Source organism: Lithobates pipiens, unplaced genomic scaffold (assembly GCF_037356315.1).
Source record: "Lithobates pipiens isolate NorthernLeopardFrog02 unplaced genomic scaffold, aLitPip1_a1.2 Scaffold_18, whole genome shotgun sequence".
Lineage (NCBI taxonomy): Eukaryota > Metazoa > Chordata > Amphibia > Anura > Ranidae > Lithobates > Lithobates pipiens.
The window spans coordinates 274531374-274547847 of record NW_027507758.1 but is presented as its reverse complement, the minus strand read 5'-3'; the positions used below and the strand labels follow the sequence as shown (position 1 = coordinate 274547847).

The following is a 16474-nucleotide window of genomic DNA, read 5'->3' as shown; positions in this document are numbered from 1 at the left end:
TAACCGGTTCCGACCAGCGCATGCCGATGTACGTCGGCAGAATGGCACGGGCAGGCATATTGGCGTACAGGTACGTCCAATCTTTAAGGCCGCCCTGCAAGCGTGCCGCCGGCGGCACGCTCACGTGCTGGTCGGGACCCCCGTGAGTCCGGTCGCCGTGGGCATACCCGCGATCGTCTCACTGGGCAGGTGAACGAGGAAATGTCGTCGTAAACAGAATTTCCCTGTTCTGCCTAGCAACTAGTGACGCTGATCTCTGCTCCATGTGATTGGAGCAGAGATCAGTGTTCACTAAATTAAAGCCCAGCCCCCCATAGTTAGTAACACACCCCTAGGAACACTTAACCCCTACACTGCCACCCACTGGTTAACCCCTTCACTGCCAGTGTCATTTACACAGGAATCACTGCGTTTGTATAGCATTGATTGCTGTATAAATGACAATGGTCCCAAAAATGTCCGATGTGTCCGCCATAATGTCGCAGTCACAATAAAAATCGCTGGGGTGATCAAATACCACCAAAAGAAAGCTCTATTTGTGGGGAAAAAAAGGACGTCAATTTTGTTTGGGAGCCACGTCGCATGACCGTGCAATTGTCAGTTAAAGCGACGCAGTGCCGAATCGCAAAAAGAAAAATGGTCCGGGGCTGAAGTGGTTAAAGCGGAATTAAACTCTTATACTTGCCTTCCTTCAATGGTCTGACATGATATGGCATCTAACTGGCTTCTACTGGGAGCTGGGTTGGGATGGCTCCCATTGGCTGGCACGGAATGATGTTGCTATTGTACATATACGTAGGAATGCAGTCATCCCAGCACACAGGTGCTTTGCTGGAATGTAGATTGAGCTGTGCTTGGGCAGCTGAGTGTACGTTCCATAGGAGACTTGTGAGTAGGCAGAATCCATTTGGCCCATCCTAAAGCAATGACTGAGAAATGGGGGAGGGGGCAGGAATTTGAAATCCCTGGACTACTGGAGCTGCTCTGGCGGTGCTGGCAGTAAACCCAAAGGTAAGTAGAGTGAGCATCAGAGGGTGTCTGGTGTTCGATTTATTTTTTTAATTGACTAGGTGAACTAGTCTAAAAGTGTTTCCAGCAATGAGTACTGTTGGTGCTACCACATACATAGACGGTTAGATAACTGCGGTTTCAATATTCTGGCAACAGTTTATGGAACAGTCCTTTTTCTGTTCCAGAATGACTAGCTCAAAGCTATGCCCATAAAGACCTGATTTGATGAGTCTGGAATTGAATTTAAGTGGCTTGTACAGAGCCTTGGCCCCAACCTCACTGAACACCTTTGGGTTGACTTGGGAAACCTGATTGAGCCCAAGTCCTCTGCTCCAACATCTGTACCTGACTTAGCAAATGGTTTTATTACTGAATGGGCGCACATACCTACAAGTTCTGGAAAGCATTCCCAGAAGAGTGCAGACTGTTATAGCTACAAAGGTCAAGACCACTGCATATTCATAGCCGCGGTTTTGGAAAGGCATGACCAAGCAGCTTTATATATGCTTAATGGTAAGGTAATCCCTGGCGTATAGCATATTTTGGTTCTGTTTCAAGACAGGTCTAATTTTAAAGTGACTCCCATTAAAAAACAAAAACAAAAAAAACCTATGACCTATGTAAGTATGCAATAAAGTTCATACCAGGTTTTCAACATTTCATGCATTAGCTGATTTGATTTTTGGCACCTACTTCTTAAAAGGTAAAACCTAACTTTTATTTTATTTTTTTTCTCCCCCCTCAGTGACCGGCTTTCACCTGAAATTGTAATAGTGGAGGATGATGTTGAAGATGATGATGCCTCCATTTTGCCAGACGATAGAAATTCAGAAATGATTGGTCCACTGAGCCCAGTCCGAGAACACATCTCAAACCCACTAATATCTGGTCCTCTTCAGCTTAATAACCAGTCCTCGCTTACTGCAGAAGACCCTGTCACCATGATGGATTCCATTCTTAATGAAAGCGGTGTCCTTTCGCAAAATATTAATCTCCTTGGAAAGTTAGTTGGATATATGATTTGTCTAGGCTAAACATTTTTTATCTACCATGAATAATCCTCTACATGGTTTTAACTTGGTTTTTCATTTTATTTGCAGAGTTGAACTGTTGGATTATTTAGACAGCATTGACTGCACCTTAGACGATTTCAAAGCACTATTGTCGGGACGTCAGTTCAGCATAGACCGAGATCTCCTAGTTGATGTATGAAGCTATTTATTTCTTTTTCAATTCCACAATGTTTTATTTTGTGTGTGCATGTACAGGGGCTAAGAATGGGTGTTTCTCCATTTCAGTTAAAGCTGAATTCTAGGAATTCAGCCACTTTGTAAAAAAAATAAAGTGACGGCACACTACGACTTAAGTCCAAGGAGCTGCATGACTTCTCTTAGGCTTACCTGTATTTTTTACATTCGACGTGTATTTCTTTGCCAAGAGACACTCTGGGGATCTGAGAGGAGAGAAGCACACAGAGCCCATTCCTTCCCTGTGTTTCCCATTTACAGAAGCCTTTGTATTTTGTGAATCTGTTGACCTAATACTAGGGCTCCTGTGATTGGACAGGGTAAAGGGAAAGCGAAGCAGCTGCAGCATCTCTCCTGTTCAAAATGCAGAGCCTTCTGAGCTCAGCATCACTCTCCCAGAACTACAGCAATGGCTACCTTCCAGGAGTACTATAAAGCTGTCGGATGTAAATATAAGAGCTAAGGATAGAAGGTGTCACGCACCTTGTTGGACTTCACTCATAGTGTGCCTTCATCTTTTTTTTTTTTTTTTACTAGGGAGCTTAATTCCTGTAATTTATCTTTAAAGCGGTTGTATACCCCGCTATGTGATTTATACCTACAGGTAGGCCTATAATAAGGCTTACCTGTGGGTAAAATAAATATCTGCTAAACCTGTATGGTTTAATAATATTTGCATCAAGAGGCGCGTCTCTTGCAGATAGAATGTACCATTAACCTCTTTGCAAGTAGTATTCTCATTTATATTCTGCATTCTAGTTTTACCTTTTTTAAAGATTGTGGTTTTTATAAAAAAAAAATGTTTTTTCTTTTTGATGTAGTTGGAAACCAAAGGTATCGAGACAAAAAACAGTGAAGTTCTTCCAGGACCAGCACATTTCAATACAGATGGTGTGAAATCAGGTTTGTTTGATTTGCATTGCTTGTAGTAATTTTTTATTCTAAGCTACCTGCAATTAAACCTTCTCTAAATAGATGTTCTGTTTTTATATCCCTTTGGTATTAAAAAGGTACATCAAGTCTGTAGAGTCCATGCAAGGATCACTGGAATTGAATTCAGAGTAGCAGCTTCATAATCTGTGTAGCTAGTAAGGAAATAACACAGACTTCGCCCTTGATAAATCAAGATACAACAAATGAAATTAATATCCAGTCAAATGAACAACTGTAACTGCACATCCAAGACACCTATAAAAATCATAGTGTCTCCCTCGGTTAGCAGTATAGTTGTGAAGTGAGTAAGTCCTGATAGATTGCCGAGTGTGTGGCTCAATTACACAAGCGGGGAGGCAAACCATAATGTCTGCACACCGATTTTCCAAGTTGAGCAAACTGTCCCCTGCTGCCGAGACAATGTTTCAAGGCCTCCAGCTTGAAAATGTACATCTATTTAGACGTGCCTTTATATTTGATTGCAGGAAGCTTATTGTGCCTTTTTTGTGGGTTGTTTTTTGGTGTATGTAGTTCACCAGTCTTTCTGGTGTCCACAGCAGCCACTATCTGTAATAATTTGATATTGTTATTGATGGTAAAGTTTTGGCCCCTTAGGATTGGTGCTCTTTTTTTTTTTACTAGATTTTTATCACCTGGGTTGCAGACAGTGAGAGGTCACGGTAGTTGGAGGATATATATGTGGCTAGTTGTACAGTAAAGAATCGGTCCAGACCCCACAATACATCAGGGGACACAGAGCATCATCATCTTGTCAATAGGATTGTGCTGCCATCTTCAGGTGATTGGACACTGGAAAAAAAGGAAGTCCTCCCACAAGCATAAGCCCTCCCTGTTAGGTAGGGCTTCAGTGTTTTTTTGTTTTTTGTTTTTTTTGTGTTTTTTTTCTAAAGACTATGGTCACATCTGTGCAACTGTCTGCACAAAAATAGCTGGAGTTCTCAACTGTTCCATCTTGGGGATTGGGAGACTGGCTCTTTGCAGATCCATAGCTTTACACCTTGTCAACACTCAGAAGAATAGTACCTAGATGCAGGGCCTCAAAGGTTGCCAGTCGGAATGGACCCAGGGCACCAAATGCAGGAGGCGGAGAGAGTTCTCTGCATTCACTCCAACTGGCTGAGCTGCATGTGACGGGTGGAGTGCCCTGGCAGTAGTCATATTGGAACTCCTGGCAGCTGTTTGCTTAGGACAGAAGGCCACAGCAGGGTCTACCAGGTGGGTTTACGGATCGCAGCAGATCTTTATGGTGCAAGTAAGGTTCATAGCAGAGCTTTCCTTCTTGACTATTGATTGCAGTAAGTATTAGAGGCCATATGCATGCGCGCACACCTTGTGGGGGTGGTGATGCATTGGCAGGTTTGGATTGGGCAATCTTCTGGGGTATTCAGTGCACTAGCATTTCCTGGCACAATGCCCTCTTAGCTGGGACCGCTGTGTCCAACAAGGACCTAAAATTGAATTAATTCAGCAGAGCCTACCTCGATGGAAGAGAGGAGGGGATGTTGGGGTTTAGGTGTTTTTTTTTTATTTATTTTTTATTTTTTCAGGTAGTTAGGAACCTGGACTCAGCCCCCTCATGCATCATCTTGGTCATAAGTTTGTTCCATATCTCTCCCTCCACCTATCTGGTGTCTCCACTACCTCCGGAACAACCTCCCCCAGTTCCTTTGTGACAAGGGAGGAATTCTCATCTACCATCGCTGCATACTTGCCAGAGGAGCAATCAGTGGAGGACAAGGAAGATAGGGTTTCTCTCAGACCTAAAAGGGCCTTTGAGTTTTTCCTGCATAAGTTGTTTGTACACAGCATTCCAACTTTTTTGGAATTGGTGATGTAAGTACAATCGACATAAAAACAGAATGCAATGATTTCCAAATCTCACAAGCCTATATTTTAACCACTTTCCTCCCAAGCTATAGCCAAAAGACTGCTACAGCGGGGGCTTCCAGTCCTGGGAGGGCATCCATAGATGTCCTCCCGTAATCGTGCTGCTCGCACGCTCTGAGATCGTGTACTTTTGGATTTGGCTGATCACAGATCGGAGTAAAGGGCTAATCTCAGCAACCATTTACTTCCGTGATTAGTTGTCATTGGTTGCGCATGGATTATATGGAGGTTTACAGAGACTTCACAGGTCTGAGTGCTGTGTTCTTGAGGCACATCAGGCATTGCACAGGAGGTAGTAGCTTGGATACACCTATTCCAATTTGCCATCCATGCCACCTCATCGGTACCACCTCATCAGCGCACATCAGTGAAGGAGAAAAATTACCTGTTTGCAAAATGTTATAACCAACTATGAAAAAAATGTGTTTTTTTTTTTTTTCTTTTTTTTTTTTTTTTTCTTCCCCCCCCCCCCCCCCCCCCTTCAATTTTAGTTTTTTTATTCAGCAAAAAATGTAAAGCCCAGTGGTGATTAAGTGCTACCAAAAGAAATCTCTATTTCTGTGAAAAAAAAATGATAAAAATTTTGTTTGGATACAGTGTTGCATGATCGTGCAATTTATCATTCAAAGTGTGACAGCGCTGAAAGCTAAAAATTGGCCTGGGCAGGAAGGGGGTATAAGTATCCAGTAATCAAGTGGGTTATCACAGTAGAAAATATACAGTGCATCAAATGGTTTTTTAAACATTTTATATGTTTTCTATTCTGAATAAAACATGGCTTTATAAGATTTGCAAATCATTGCATTTTGTGTTTTTATGTAGATTTTACACATTGTCCCAACTTTTTTGGAATTGAGGTTGTATTTTAAGTTGCGGTTTCCCAAGTCCACCTGGAGATGGGTAGGATTTGGATCATGGTTTCCACCACAGCATTTAAAATCCTTCCCTGTACATCATCACTTAAATGAGGTTTTGTACACAGACAAGGTGTAACATCCAATAAGGTTTTCTTTCGTTCACTGACTGACACATCTCCAGTATTCTTGACCATAGGGTTGTTATGCCACCTTCAGGAGAGGACTAGGCAGAACATGTTACACATGTACAAAAGCAGAACTTTCTAGTTCCACCCAAGGGGCGGTCCCTTCAGTAACAACCCCCCAGCCTGCTTCCTGCAGCTTCAGTTTTTTTTCTGCCTAGTGAAGGTGATGGACCTAGGAACCCTGCGGGACCGTCTGTCCTGGGATCTTTTTTGCAGAAGTTTGCCTTTTGCGCAAGATTTGAGATCCTGTGATCTGCTATCAACAGCCGGCTAGGTGACAGGCTGGATACTCTTATCCTTGTAGTCTCCCCAGCCTGGCCATCAAGCGTGTGCAGACAATAGCTACACGCTGGGTCGGCCACGACATGCCCCTCAGGCTCCAGGGGCGGTCGGTGAGCGCAACTCTCCAGGGCACACATATGACCAGGCTACTGATGTCTGAGTCACAGTGTGCCATGGCCAGCAGCCACCCCGTACTCTTCGGGAGTGGGTCTGTGATGGAATGTACCCAGCTCGCCCTGATGGTAAGTACAGCTCTCCCTGCCTCGGCGGGGTTGAGCAGCTGAGCGTTCCCTGGGAGGTCGATTCGGGGGGTCCCTCTCCTCCCTCTCTTAGCCAGGGGGGCTCTCACCTTGGATGGGTGGCTGTGTCTGTGGGCTCCCCGCTGGGTGTCTGGCGGTCTGCACATGCTGATCGCCATAGCGATGTTCTACCGCCATTTTCTCTTTTTTTTCACTGTCCTCTGTGTACAGTTGTTTGTCGGCCATGTTTGGTGTGACTCAGTGGGACGCATGGTCAGGAACCATTTTACTGTAGTTCAGCGGCCATTTTCCCTGTGATGTCCTTTTATACTGGATGCCCGGCGGCCATTTTGTTGTAACCCAGCACGGGTTTTATGCTCAGCTCTTGTCCCTGAGGCTCAGAACAGTGTGGTTTTTCACTCAGAACACTTGGGAGCTGACACAGACACTAGTAGCTGAATGACGCAGAACTCGGTCAGGGTGGTGAGTCCTACGGTGGGGGCCCCTCAGCCTGCAGCAGCTAGGAGGGTAGGACAACCTGTCCTAAGTCCCCACAGGTGGCAGACAGTGTGGGTCAGCATGGCTTCAGAAACTTCCCCCGAACTCCCAGCAATTGCAACCAGCTTGTCTGCAAACAGTGCAGTGCCTTTGGATGCTTTGTCGGTGGTCCTTGATACGTTCGTTGCCAGGATGGAGGTGGTGCTGGGGCGCAAAGGTGGTAAAAAGTGGCCCCTGCTCTGTTGTTTCAGATGACACTGACCATGACCGATCAGACAGTGAGGATGAGTCCTCGTCCGGGTCTGCAACAAAGCGCTAGTTGGAGCAATTATTACAGCTGTGCATGATGCAGCAGATCCCTCTGCTTAGGTAGCGGTCCCTTTTGGGTCACGTAAGCCAGCCCGTACACCTAAGGTCTTTCCGTATCTGACTTATTTTGATTAAGTTCATATACAAGGAATGGGGAAGACCGCAACGGACCTTTTCCGTCCCAAAAAGTGTGGTGCGTTACCCCTTTGAGGAGAGCCTTCTTAAAAAATGGTCGGCTCCTCCGGTCGTGGACCCACCAGTATCCAGGTTAAATAAAGATCCCGGTAGAGGGGACTCCTGCATTTAAGGACCCCACGAACAGGAAGGCAGAGGCAGTGGCCCGTTCCTTGTTTACGATTGTGGAGTCAGAAATGCGACCAGTACTGGCCTCGGCACTTGTGTCACAGACACTTGCTGAGTTGGAAAAAAAATTTACACCACGAATTGGGGGAGCAACAGGCTTCTGTCTGCGTGGAACTAGCAGACCAGTTAGTTCAAGGCCTTAAGTACGTTTGTGATGCAGCCCTGGATACCCTCCCTGTTATCCAGAGCTTCAGTGTCAGCAGTGGTGCTGAGGCACCTGATTTGGCTAAAATGCTGGTCCGCGTACCAGGCATCTGAAAAAGCCCTGACGTATCTACCCTTCCTTGGTGAGTGGCTCTTTGGAGCCTCGTTGGATGACATCATTAAGAATGCCACAGGTGGGAAGAGTACCTTACTCCCACAGACCAGGAAGACTAAGGAGCCACGCCGTAGGCAAGGGCCCGGGGCTTCAGCTAAATGCCCCCAGCCCGACAGGATAACCTTTTGAGGGACAAAAGCGTCCCTGGAACCGCAAGCCCAATAAGCCTGCGAGCAAAAGTGCTACCGGTTTGCCCTCGCCCGTCACATGGGTGGGGGGTCGCCTTCGGGAGTTTGCAGCCCGGTGGGCCTCTCGGCTGTCCAACCAATGGGTCTGCAAACTGATTCCCTCTTGGCCACCAAGCAGATTCTTCCCCTCCAGCATACCCTTACTCCCAGCTCGCCGGGAGGCCCTCACGGGGGCGTTAAGGGACCTGCTAAGTCGTGGGGTGATAGCGCCTGTTCCGGAGTCGGAAAGATTCCAGGGGTTCTACTCCAATCTGTTTGGACGTACCCCTTCTTTTGGGGACTACAATCTTGGACCTAAAAGTCCTCAATTGCTTTGTGACGGTACAGAGGTTCAGAATGGAATCGGTTAACTCAGTAGTAGCTGCACTCCCTCAAGAGGACTGCCTGGCATCTTTGGACATCCAAGATGCGTACCTGCACATACCGATATGCCTCCGGCATCAGAGGTTTCTGCTATTTTGCAGTTGGGGAAGCCCACTACCAGTTTGTGGCTCTCCCTTTTTTGGCTTGGTATCAGCACCCCGAGTCCTTTACCAGGGTATTTGGCTCCAATTTGGCGTTTTTGCGACAACGCGCGATCGTAGGTTACCAAGACGATCTCCTCCTGAGAGCATCTTCTGCTTCGAATTTAGAGGATGTGGCGGTCACCATGCAAACCCTGCAAGATTTTGGGTGGCTGTTGAACCTAAAAAAAGTTGGTGCTTATACCGACTTTGGAGTACCTAGGCTTACTGCTGGACTCCATGGAAGCGAGAGTGTTTCTCCCTTCAGACAAGCTGCAGACTCTCAGAGCTGCAGTGAAACTATTCCTGAACCGCAGGTGGTCGTCGCTACGCTTCTGCATGCAAGTCTTGGGGCTCATGGTGGCCTCCTCCTGAGGCAGTGCCGTATGCCCAGTTTCATACCAGAGTTTTGCAGAAGGAGATCTTGACGAAATGGGGCAAATCTCCGTTATCCCTGGATTGGCAGATTCGGGTGAGCCGGTCAGGGACTCCCTGCTCTGGTGGCTGAGATCCCCGACACTTCGGTCTGTGAAGTCGTTCCTACCTCCACATTGGACAGTGATCACAACGGACGCAACACAACAAGCCTGACCAGCTGGGGGGGGAGTACTTGGAGTACAGTCGACCCAGGGCCTCTGGTCGGGGGAGGAATCAAAGTTGCTGATCAATGTGCTCAAGCTACGAGCGATCAGGTTATGCCTCTCCACATGGTCGATGAGACTATGAGGGCGTCCGATCAGAATCCAGTCAGACAATGCCACAGCAGTGGCATATGTCAATCATCAAGGAGGAACAAGAAGCTTGGCTGCAGCACGGGAGGTCGCTCACATCCTTCAGTGGGCAGAGCGACATGTACCAGCCATTTACATCCCGGGAGTGGAAAACTGGCAGACGGACTACCTAAGTCGCCAGATGCTGGACCCAGTGGAATGGGCGCTGCATCTGGAGGTGTTCAGGCTACTGTGCCTGCGGTCGGGCACACCAGACGTGGATCTCCTGGCTTCCTGTCTCCAATCGGAAGGTGCTAAGATTCGTATCCAGCACGAGATTCTTGGGCAGATGTGTCAGACGTGTTGGTGGTTCCGTGGGGTCAGTATCGACTGATCTACGTTTTTCCTGTTTAAAGCTACTACCACGTCTGCTTCAGAGTGGAGACCGAGGGGATTCCGGTAATTCTGATTGTCCCAGATTGGCCTTGGCGCCCCTGGTACGCCGACCTAGTACGCCCGATTTGCAGACTCTCCCTGGAGACTACCGTTTCGAGAAGACCTTCTGTTTCAAGGTCCGATTCTCCATCCTGCTTTATCATCGCTGGTTTTAACGGCATGGCTGTTGAGAGCCAGGTGCTAAGGAACCGAGGCCTATCGGATTTCAACTATGTTGAGAGCACGGAAATCTTCTAGGAAGCTATATCATCGTACCTGGAAGGCATACATCTCTGTGTGAGAAGAAAGGATGGCGTCCGCGCACCTATTCATTTTCCAGCATCCTGCTGTTTCTGCAGCGAGGAGTAGACCAGAAATTGGCTTTAAAAGGTTTAGGAGATATTTGCATGAATAGCTGCACTGATGTCGACGGCGCATGCGCCGTAGACATTGGGCGCACTGAGCGTGCCGTTTCTAAGGGCGATCATGCCGTTAGTGGTGGCACCAGCGCACATGCGCAGGAGTGACTTCATCACGGCTCCGGCCAGTCACAGTGCCTGAGCCGCGATACCCGGCAGTCACTCCGGGTATCATGGCGGCGACGGAGGTGGTGACCGAGGACCGCTGTGGGGGCTTTGATCTCAGGTAAGTAATTTATGAGCTAGTATGCTATGCATACTAGCTCATTATGCCTTTGCCTTGCAGGGTGTCTCTTTATTTATTTATTTATTTTTTTCTTAAGAGGCGTTATTTCCTCTTTTAAGCACAATTAAAGGACAAATGTCAGTCTTTGCTGTCTTTTTTTTTTTTATTTTTATTTTTTTTCAGTGACCCCTGGCGTCTCTCACTCTAGTGAGCACCTTTGTTCAGAAGGTCCGACATGTAGTTCCTCTGGTGCATCCACCGTTACCCCCATGGGATCTGAACCTGGTGTTATCGGTGCTTCAGAAACCGCCATTTGAGAACATCAGAAAAATTCCCTTGTTGACTCTTTCCCAGAAAGTGGTCTTTCTAGTGGCCATTACATCGGCCAGGAGGGTTTTGGAACTGGTGGCCTTGTCTTGCAAGTCGCTTTATCTGGTTATCCATAAGGATAAGGTGGTGTTGCGTCAGCAACCTTCTTTTCTGCCGAAGGTGGTTTCGGCATTCCACATCAATGAAGACATTGTGTTACCATCTCTGTGTCCTAAACTGACACTTCCTAATGAGGTGGTCCGGACTCTAAGGGTGTATTTGTCTGCCTCGGCTCCCTTTTTGGAAGTCAGACTCATTGTTCGTTTCGGTAGCTGGTCCGAAAAAAGGTATGGCGGTCTGGTCGGCTACCATTTCCAGGTGGCTCAGACAGATTGTGGTACAGGCCTATGCCTTGAAGGGGCAGGTGCCCCCCTTTCTTGTCATGGCCCATTCCACCAGGGCAATTGGAACTTGGGCTTTCCGACATCAAGTGTGTAAGCAGCTACTTGGTCGTCCATTCACACTTTTACCAAATTATACAAAGTGGATGTAAGTGCATCGCCTGATGCCTGTTTTTGAAAAGAAAATAGTTACCTTTGAGTATAATGCACTGTTGCATTGTTAGCCGCAAGTTCTGATGCGGCTAGATAAGGTGGTGACTCCCCTGTTAGGGAGCACTTCTGGTTGTGGGTGAAGGTGTTTTTTTTTTTTTTTTTTTATGCTGTTTCCCACCCCTCGTTATGATACTGCTTGGGGACCCCTATCGTCAAGAATAATGGAGCTGTGTCAGTCAGTGAACGAAAGAGAAAATAGGATTTTTGTACTCGCCGTAAAATCCTTTTCTCTGAAGTTCACTGACTGACACAGCACCCTCCCCTCCTATTGATAAAGTTATACTGCTTGTTTACGTACTGAAGCTGGGCGGAACTAGAAAGTTCTGTTTTTGTACATGTGTAGCATGTTCTGCCTAGTCCTCTCCTGAAGGTGGCTTAACAACCCTATGGTCAAGAATAATCTAGCTGTGTCAGTCAGTGGCCTTCAGAGAAAAGGATTTTACGGTTAGTACAAAAATCCTATTTTCTCAGTAATACCCAATGGTCTGCCTTCCATATTCCAGGTGTGGTAAATTGACAGGTGGATTTCCTCAGCTGTCTCCAGGTTAGTGGGCTCCTCTTCTGGTGGTGGCCAGGGAACTTTGTATCCAGTGGGGCACCCTGGATGTGGCTCTCCTCCTGACACCCAGGTTCACTAAAAAGGTGGATTGGTTCGTCTCATGGATCAGGGATCCTCAAGCATTTGCTGTGGATACTCTGGTAACTCCGTGGGACCAGTTCTCCCTAATATTTGTACCCTCCTGCGGTTACAGCTACTACCTAGTTTTCTTCACATGTCGAGTGGCAGGAATTTCAGTGCTTCTGATTGCCCGACCTGGCCCAGGGGAACTTGGTGTTTCGACATTTTGTACATGTTGGCGGAAGAAGTCTGATCTTTCATCCTTGGTCAGTTTTTAACCGCATGGCTGTTGAAGCCAGAGTCTTGAGAGACAAATCGTAAGGTGATTTAAAAAAATATTTACCACAAATGTTGAAAATCTTATTATTTTTTTTTAATTGTACATCACTGGACACAGAGCCATAGTAAATTACTATGTGGGTTATAGGCCACCTTCAGGTGACAGACACTGGCACACCCTGAGACGGGAAGTCCACTCCCTATATAACCCCTCACACTACTGGGAGTACCTCCGTTTTTTTTTCGCCAGTGTCTAAGGTGTTGGTCACATGTAAAGATGTGCTGTGCTGAGCTCCACTGGAGCAATCCCTGCTGGGGCTAGCTATGCAGCCGGATCCATTCAAAGTGTCTCTTTAGGCTGAATTGAATGGTACCCAGGCCTCGTAGTGGAAGAAACTATGTTTAGCCCATAACGCTTCTCTTTTTAGAGAGCTGGACCCCGGGATCCAATGCGTTTGGTTTTTTCAGCCATAAGTTTCTTCTGGCTGGGAGCTATTTTGGGTCCAGGAGTGCGGATCCCCCAATTTTAAAAAGGTGCCCGAGTTCCTGAAGGTTTCTTAAATTGAGCCCACCGTGAGGGGTGAAAATTGTTTTACCACAGAAATCCCTGCAGCGGGAAAGGAAAGTGGAGATTTCTAAAGAATTTTTAAGTTTCTTATCAATTGTCTCCTTTTAAAAAGTAAATGTTGTCATGCCTAAAAGTCACCACTGTGGGGCTGTATAGAGCATGTACCTTTTCATGCTTTCTCAGATCATGCTGTGTCAGAAGAAGCTGCAGCTTCCTCCTAAAAACGCGTGCCCCTCCCCCCATTTCTGTGCAATAATTTTTCTTGCCTGGAAAAGGCAATTTTAAAACTGGCTCCAGAGTTTTCCGGAGCTCTGCCCCTCTCCACACTTCCCAGTAATGCAAGGCGTAGTGCATATTGTTCCACTGGCCAGGATTCCACTGACTCTGGGACCTCTACTTGGTAATTTCTCTATTGCGGAAATCTCCATTTGAGCCCATCCAGGATATTTCTTTAGTCCTCCTTACTCGGAAAGCTATTTTTCTGGTTGGCATTAATTCTGCTCACAGAATTTTGGAATTGGCTGCTCTTCCTGCAAGTTCTGGTACTTCCTCATGACAAGGTAGTTCTACGGCTTCAGTTGTCATTTTTACCGAAGGAGGCGTCTTCGTTTCATCTCAACCAGGGCATAAATGGCAGTCTTTTTATCTTGGGCCCCAGATGCTGGATACTTGGATAATGTGGTTCATCTGTAGTGTTTTACTTGCTTATATACAAAGCTCTAAGTGTTATCGGCATGAATCACTTATGAGAAGTTTTCTTAACGCATGAGATATTTGTGAGAGGAGGGAGCTTATCTATTCAGAATACTGCTCTGTATGTTCCTTCTGCTCTGCCTATGAGGCGGGGGAGAGTGTCCCTTCCCCACCCAACCTCTGTACTCATCAGATGCAGAAGGTGTGTGTGTTTTGTTTGCCAGTATTCAATCACCTGAAGGTTGGCGGCATAACCCTATTCGTAATGAATACGAAGACAATCTGTCCCTTGATGTGATGTGAAAATATTTTGCGTGAACTAAAAATCCTTTTTTATTTATTTTTTTTTTTGGTCAGAAACCGGATCTTGTACCTTAACTATGAGAAGATTCCAAATTAAAACCTCTTTCTAGCCTTGCTAAGCTAAGATGCAGCAAATGGCTATAAAAATGCTAAATAGTCTGTTTTCTTTTTACTTCATTATGCCAAACGGCAAAGTCAGTCCAGCTAGTGGATAGTTTATTTATAAAGGACAATTCTAAGGGCAAAGAGATACCAGCTGCTTTGTTGGCTCTGATGCAGAACTGTACTGTAACTGGGCCAGGAAATGGCATTGCACATGACAGACTGACCTTATGGCTCTGAAACCAGCTTATTGGTTGCTATGAGTAAGTGACTTCAATGATGAGACTCACATCTTTTAAGCATTTGTTGTAGTAAACATAAATGTAGATGTCGGCAGTTATTAAAAATATTCTATTTGAAGAACGAAGTGTCATTTTAAAATGTTTCTAATCTTTTGTGTTTTTTATTTGTAGACAAACAGCTTGTACAATACACATCTTACCCACTCATGGCTTTTCTGGATGGGGACACTGGAGGCTTCACGTCAGAGGTGCCATCTGCCAAGGAAAGCGATATGGACAATTTTCTAGAATCTAGTCTGGATTCGGAGCCCACACAGAGTAAACTGGTGCGTCTAGAGCCCCTGACTGAGGCTGAGGCTAATGAAGCCACTTTGTTCTATTTATGTGAACTTGCACCTGCACCGCTGGACAGCGACATGTCTCTATTGGACAGTTAAATAACTGGGATACTGTACGCCTGTATATATTCATCAAAATGATGAACTATTTATTTCAAGTATCATTTTGGTACTGTTTTTCTCTCATGTTTTTGCAACTTTTTTTTTTTTTTTTTTTTTTTTTTTGACACTGCAATTTCACATTTTTGTTTATGCACAAAATAATCTGCTAGATTTGTTTGGATTTTAAGGGCAAGTTATTTTAAACAATAGTTACATGATCTGGGCTTATTTTATCTTTTGCCTACTTTTAGTTGTAAACTCTCACCAAAGTCCCATTTAATCCATGTTGCTTTTTATATGTAATGTATATACACCTGATCTGTGGTGTACACACATTCTTCTTCCTGTAACACAAGCACTAATAAAACTGCACTTTCTTTAAGGAAAAAACACACCAAGCATCTTGTTATGCTGGTCTGGGTTGTTATTGGAATATGAAGTGCAGTGTGCCTTGGTCTGCATCAGTATTGTGCAGTTAGTGCATTTATGTATATAAACAGTATGCTGGAATTACAGTATATGTGTGAACATCGGTAAAGCGTGAGCTAGGAACAAAAGTGCCTGTCCTTATTAGTGTGTTTTTTTGTTTTGAGGGACCAATGAACATTTCTGTTCAGTTATACAGTGGGTCTGTTATGTAAACCCATTCATGCACTACTAACGGTTGCTTTATTACGGCCGTGACATGTTTTACTTCAATAAACAGATCTGTTGTTCCTCTTTTTCCTTTTTTTTTTATTTTTTTTGATAGAGAGATATATAAAAAAAATGATAGAGAATATATATATATATATATATATGTATGTGTGTGTATTGATCAAGACACCACAGCTAGTTAAATAATGTCTAGCTAAACACTAGTGTTTACCCCTCTCCCAGCCAGTATTCTATCCAGAAAAGGTAACCCAGTTAGCTGCAACTGTCCAGTCTTGTTGCTGGCCCCTCATGCTGTCACTGTAATCAGTACAGGACTATTTTAAATAAATACTAGTCAAGCAGATGAGATGTAGGTGCTGGCAGAACACAGCCCTGAAGACCGGAATGTGAGACTGTGTATGAAAGCAAGTATAACCGGGTCATAGAAACCTTTTATGAAGTGCATTATATCCAAAGGGCATGAATGTTGTCCTAATAGGTTAGTGACACTTCAGACTCAAGATGACAGTTAAATTAAATTCTGATTTTCAGGTATGATCTTAGAGGAAGTAAACTATAATAAGGCTTACCTATAGGTAGTGTAAATATCTCCTAAACGTACCATTTTAGAAAAGATTTACATTACATGCAGCCAGTGAAATCGCTGACGCATGCACTCCGAAGGAACGGCCTCAGGTGCTGTTCCTTTCGAGCCCTGTGCCGTGAATGGCGGCTCCTGCGTGCATGCACTGGAGTGACATAATTGCAACTCCGGCCACCCACATCGCCGGAAGCCCACAAACCCAGAAGAAATTCTGGGGAAAACGTCAGCAGCCTCAGTGCACAGGTGCCACTGGAAGGCTTCGTTCTAAGGCAAGCATTTTATGAGCTAGTGTGCGATGCATACTAGCGCATTATGCCTTTATAAAAAAAAATAATTTACAACCTCTTTTAATTGCGTAGTTTCATTGGTCCAGCTTGCATATATGAACATCTGTGCAAGCTGATGATCTCCCTTGTAGTCGGCGCCATGACAT

The 16474-nt window shown here is 45.4% G+C and overlaps 1 protein-coding gene across 2 annotated transcripts in view; it reads left to right on the top strand.

Moving 5' to 3' along the window:
• HSF2 (heat shock transcription factor 2) overlaps nt 1-15524 on the top strand; it is a 38710-nt gene extending 23186 nt beyond the window's left edge. For both annotated transcript variants that reach the window (XM_077487019.1, XM_077487020.1), the window contains 4 exons: nt 1757-2014; nt 2112-2217; nt 3080-3161; nt 14533-15524. In XM_077487019.1, the coding sequence (XP_077343145.1) occupies nt 1757-2014; nt 2112-2217; nt 3080-3161; nt 14533-14798 (712 nt within the window). In that variant the 3' untranslated portion in view covers nt 14799-15524. The remainder of the gene's footprint in view (nt 1-1756; nt 2015-2111; nt 2218-3079; nt 3162-14532) is intronic.
• The last annotated feature ends 950 nt before the right edge of the window (nt 15525-16474 follow it).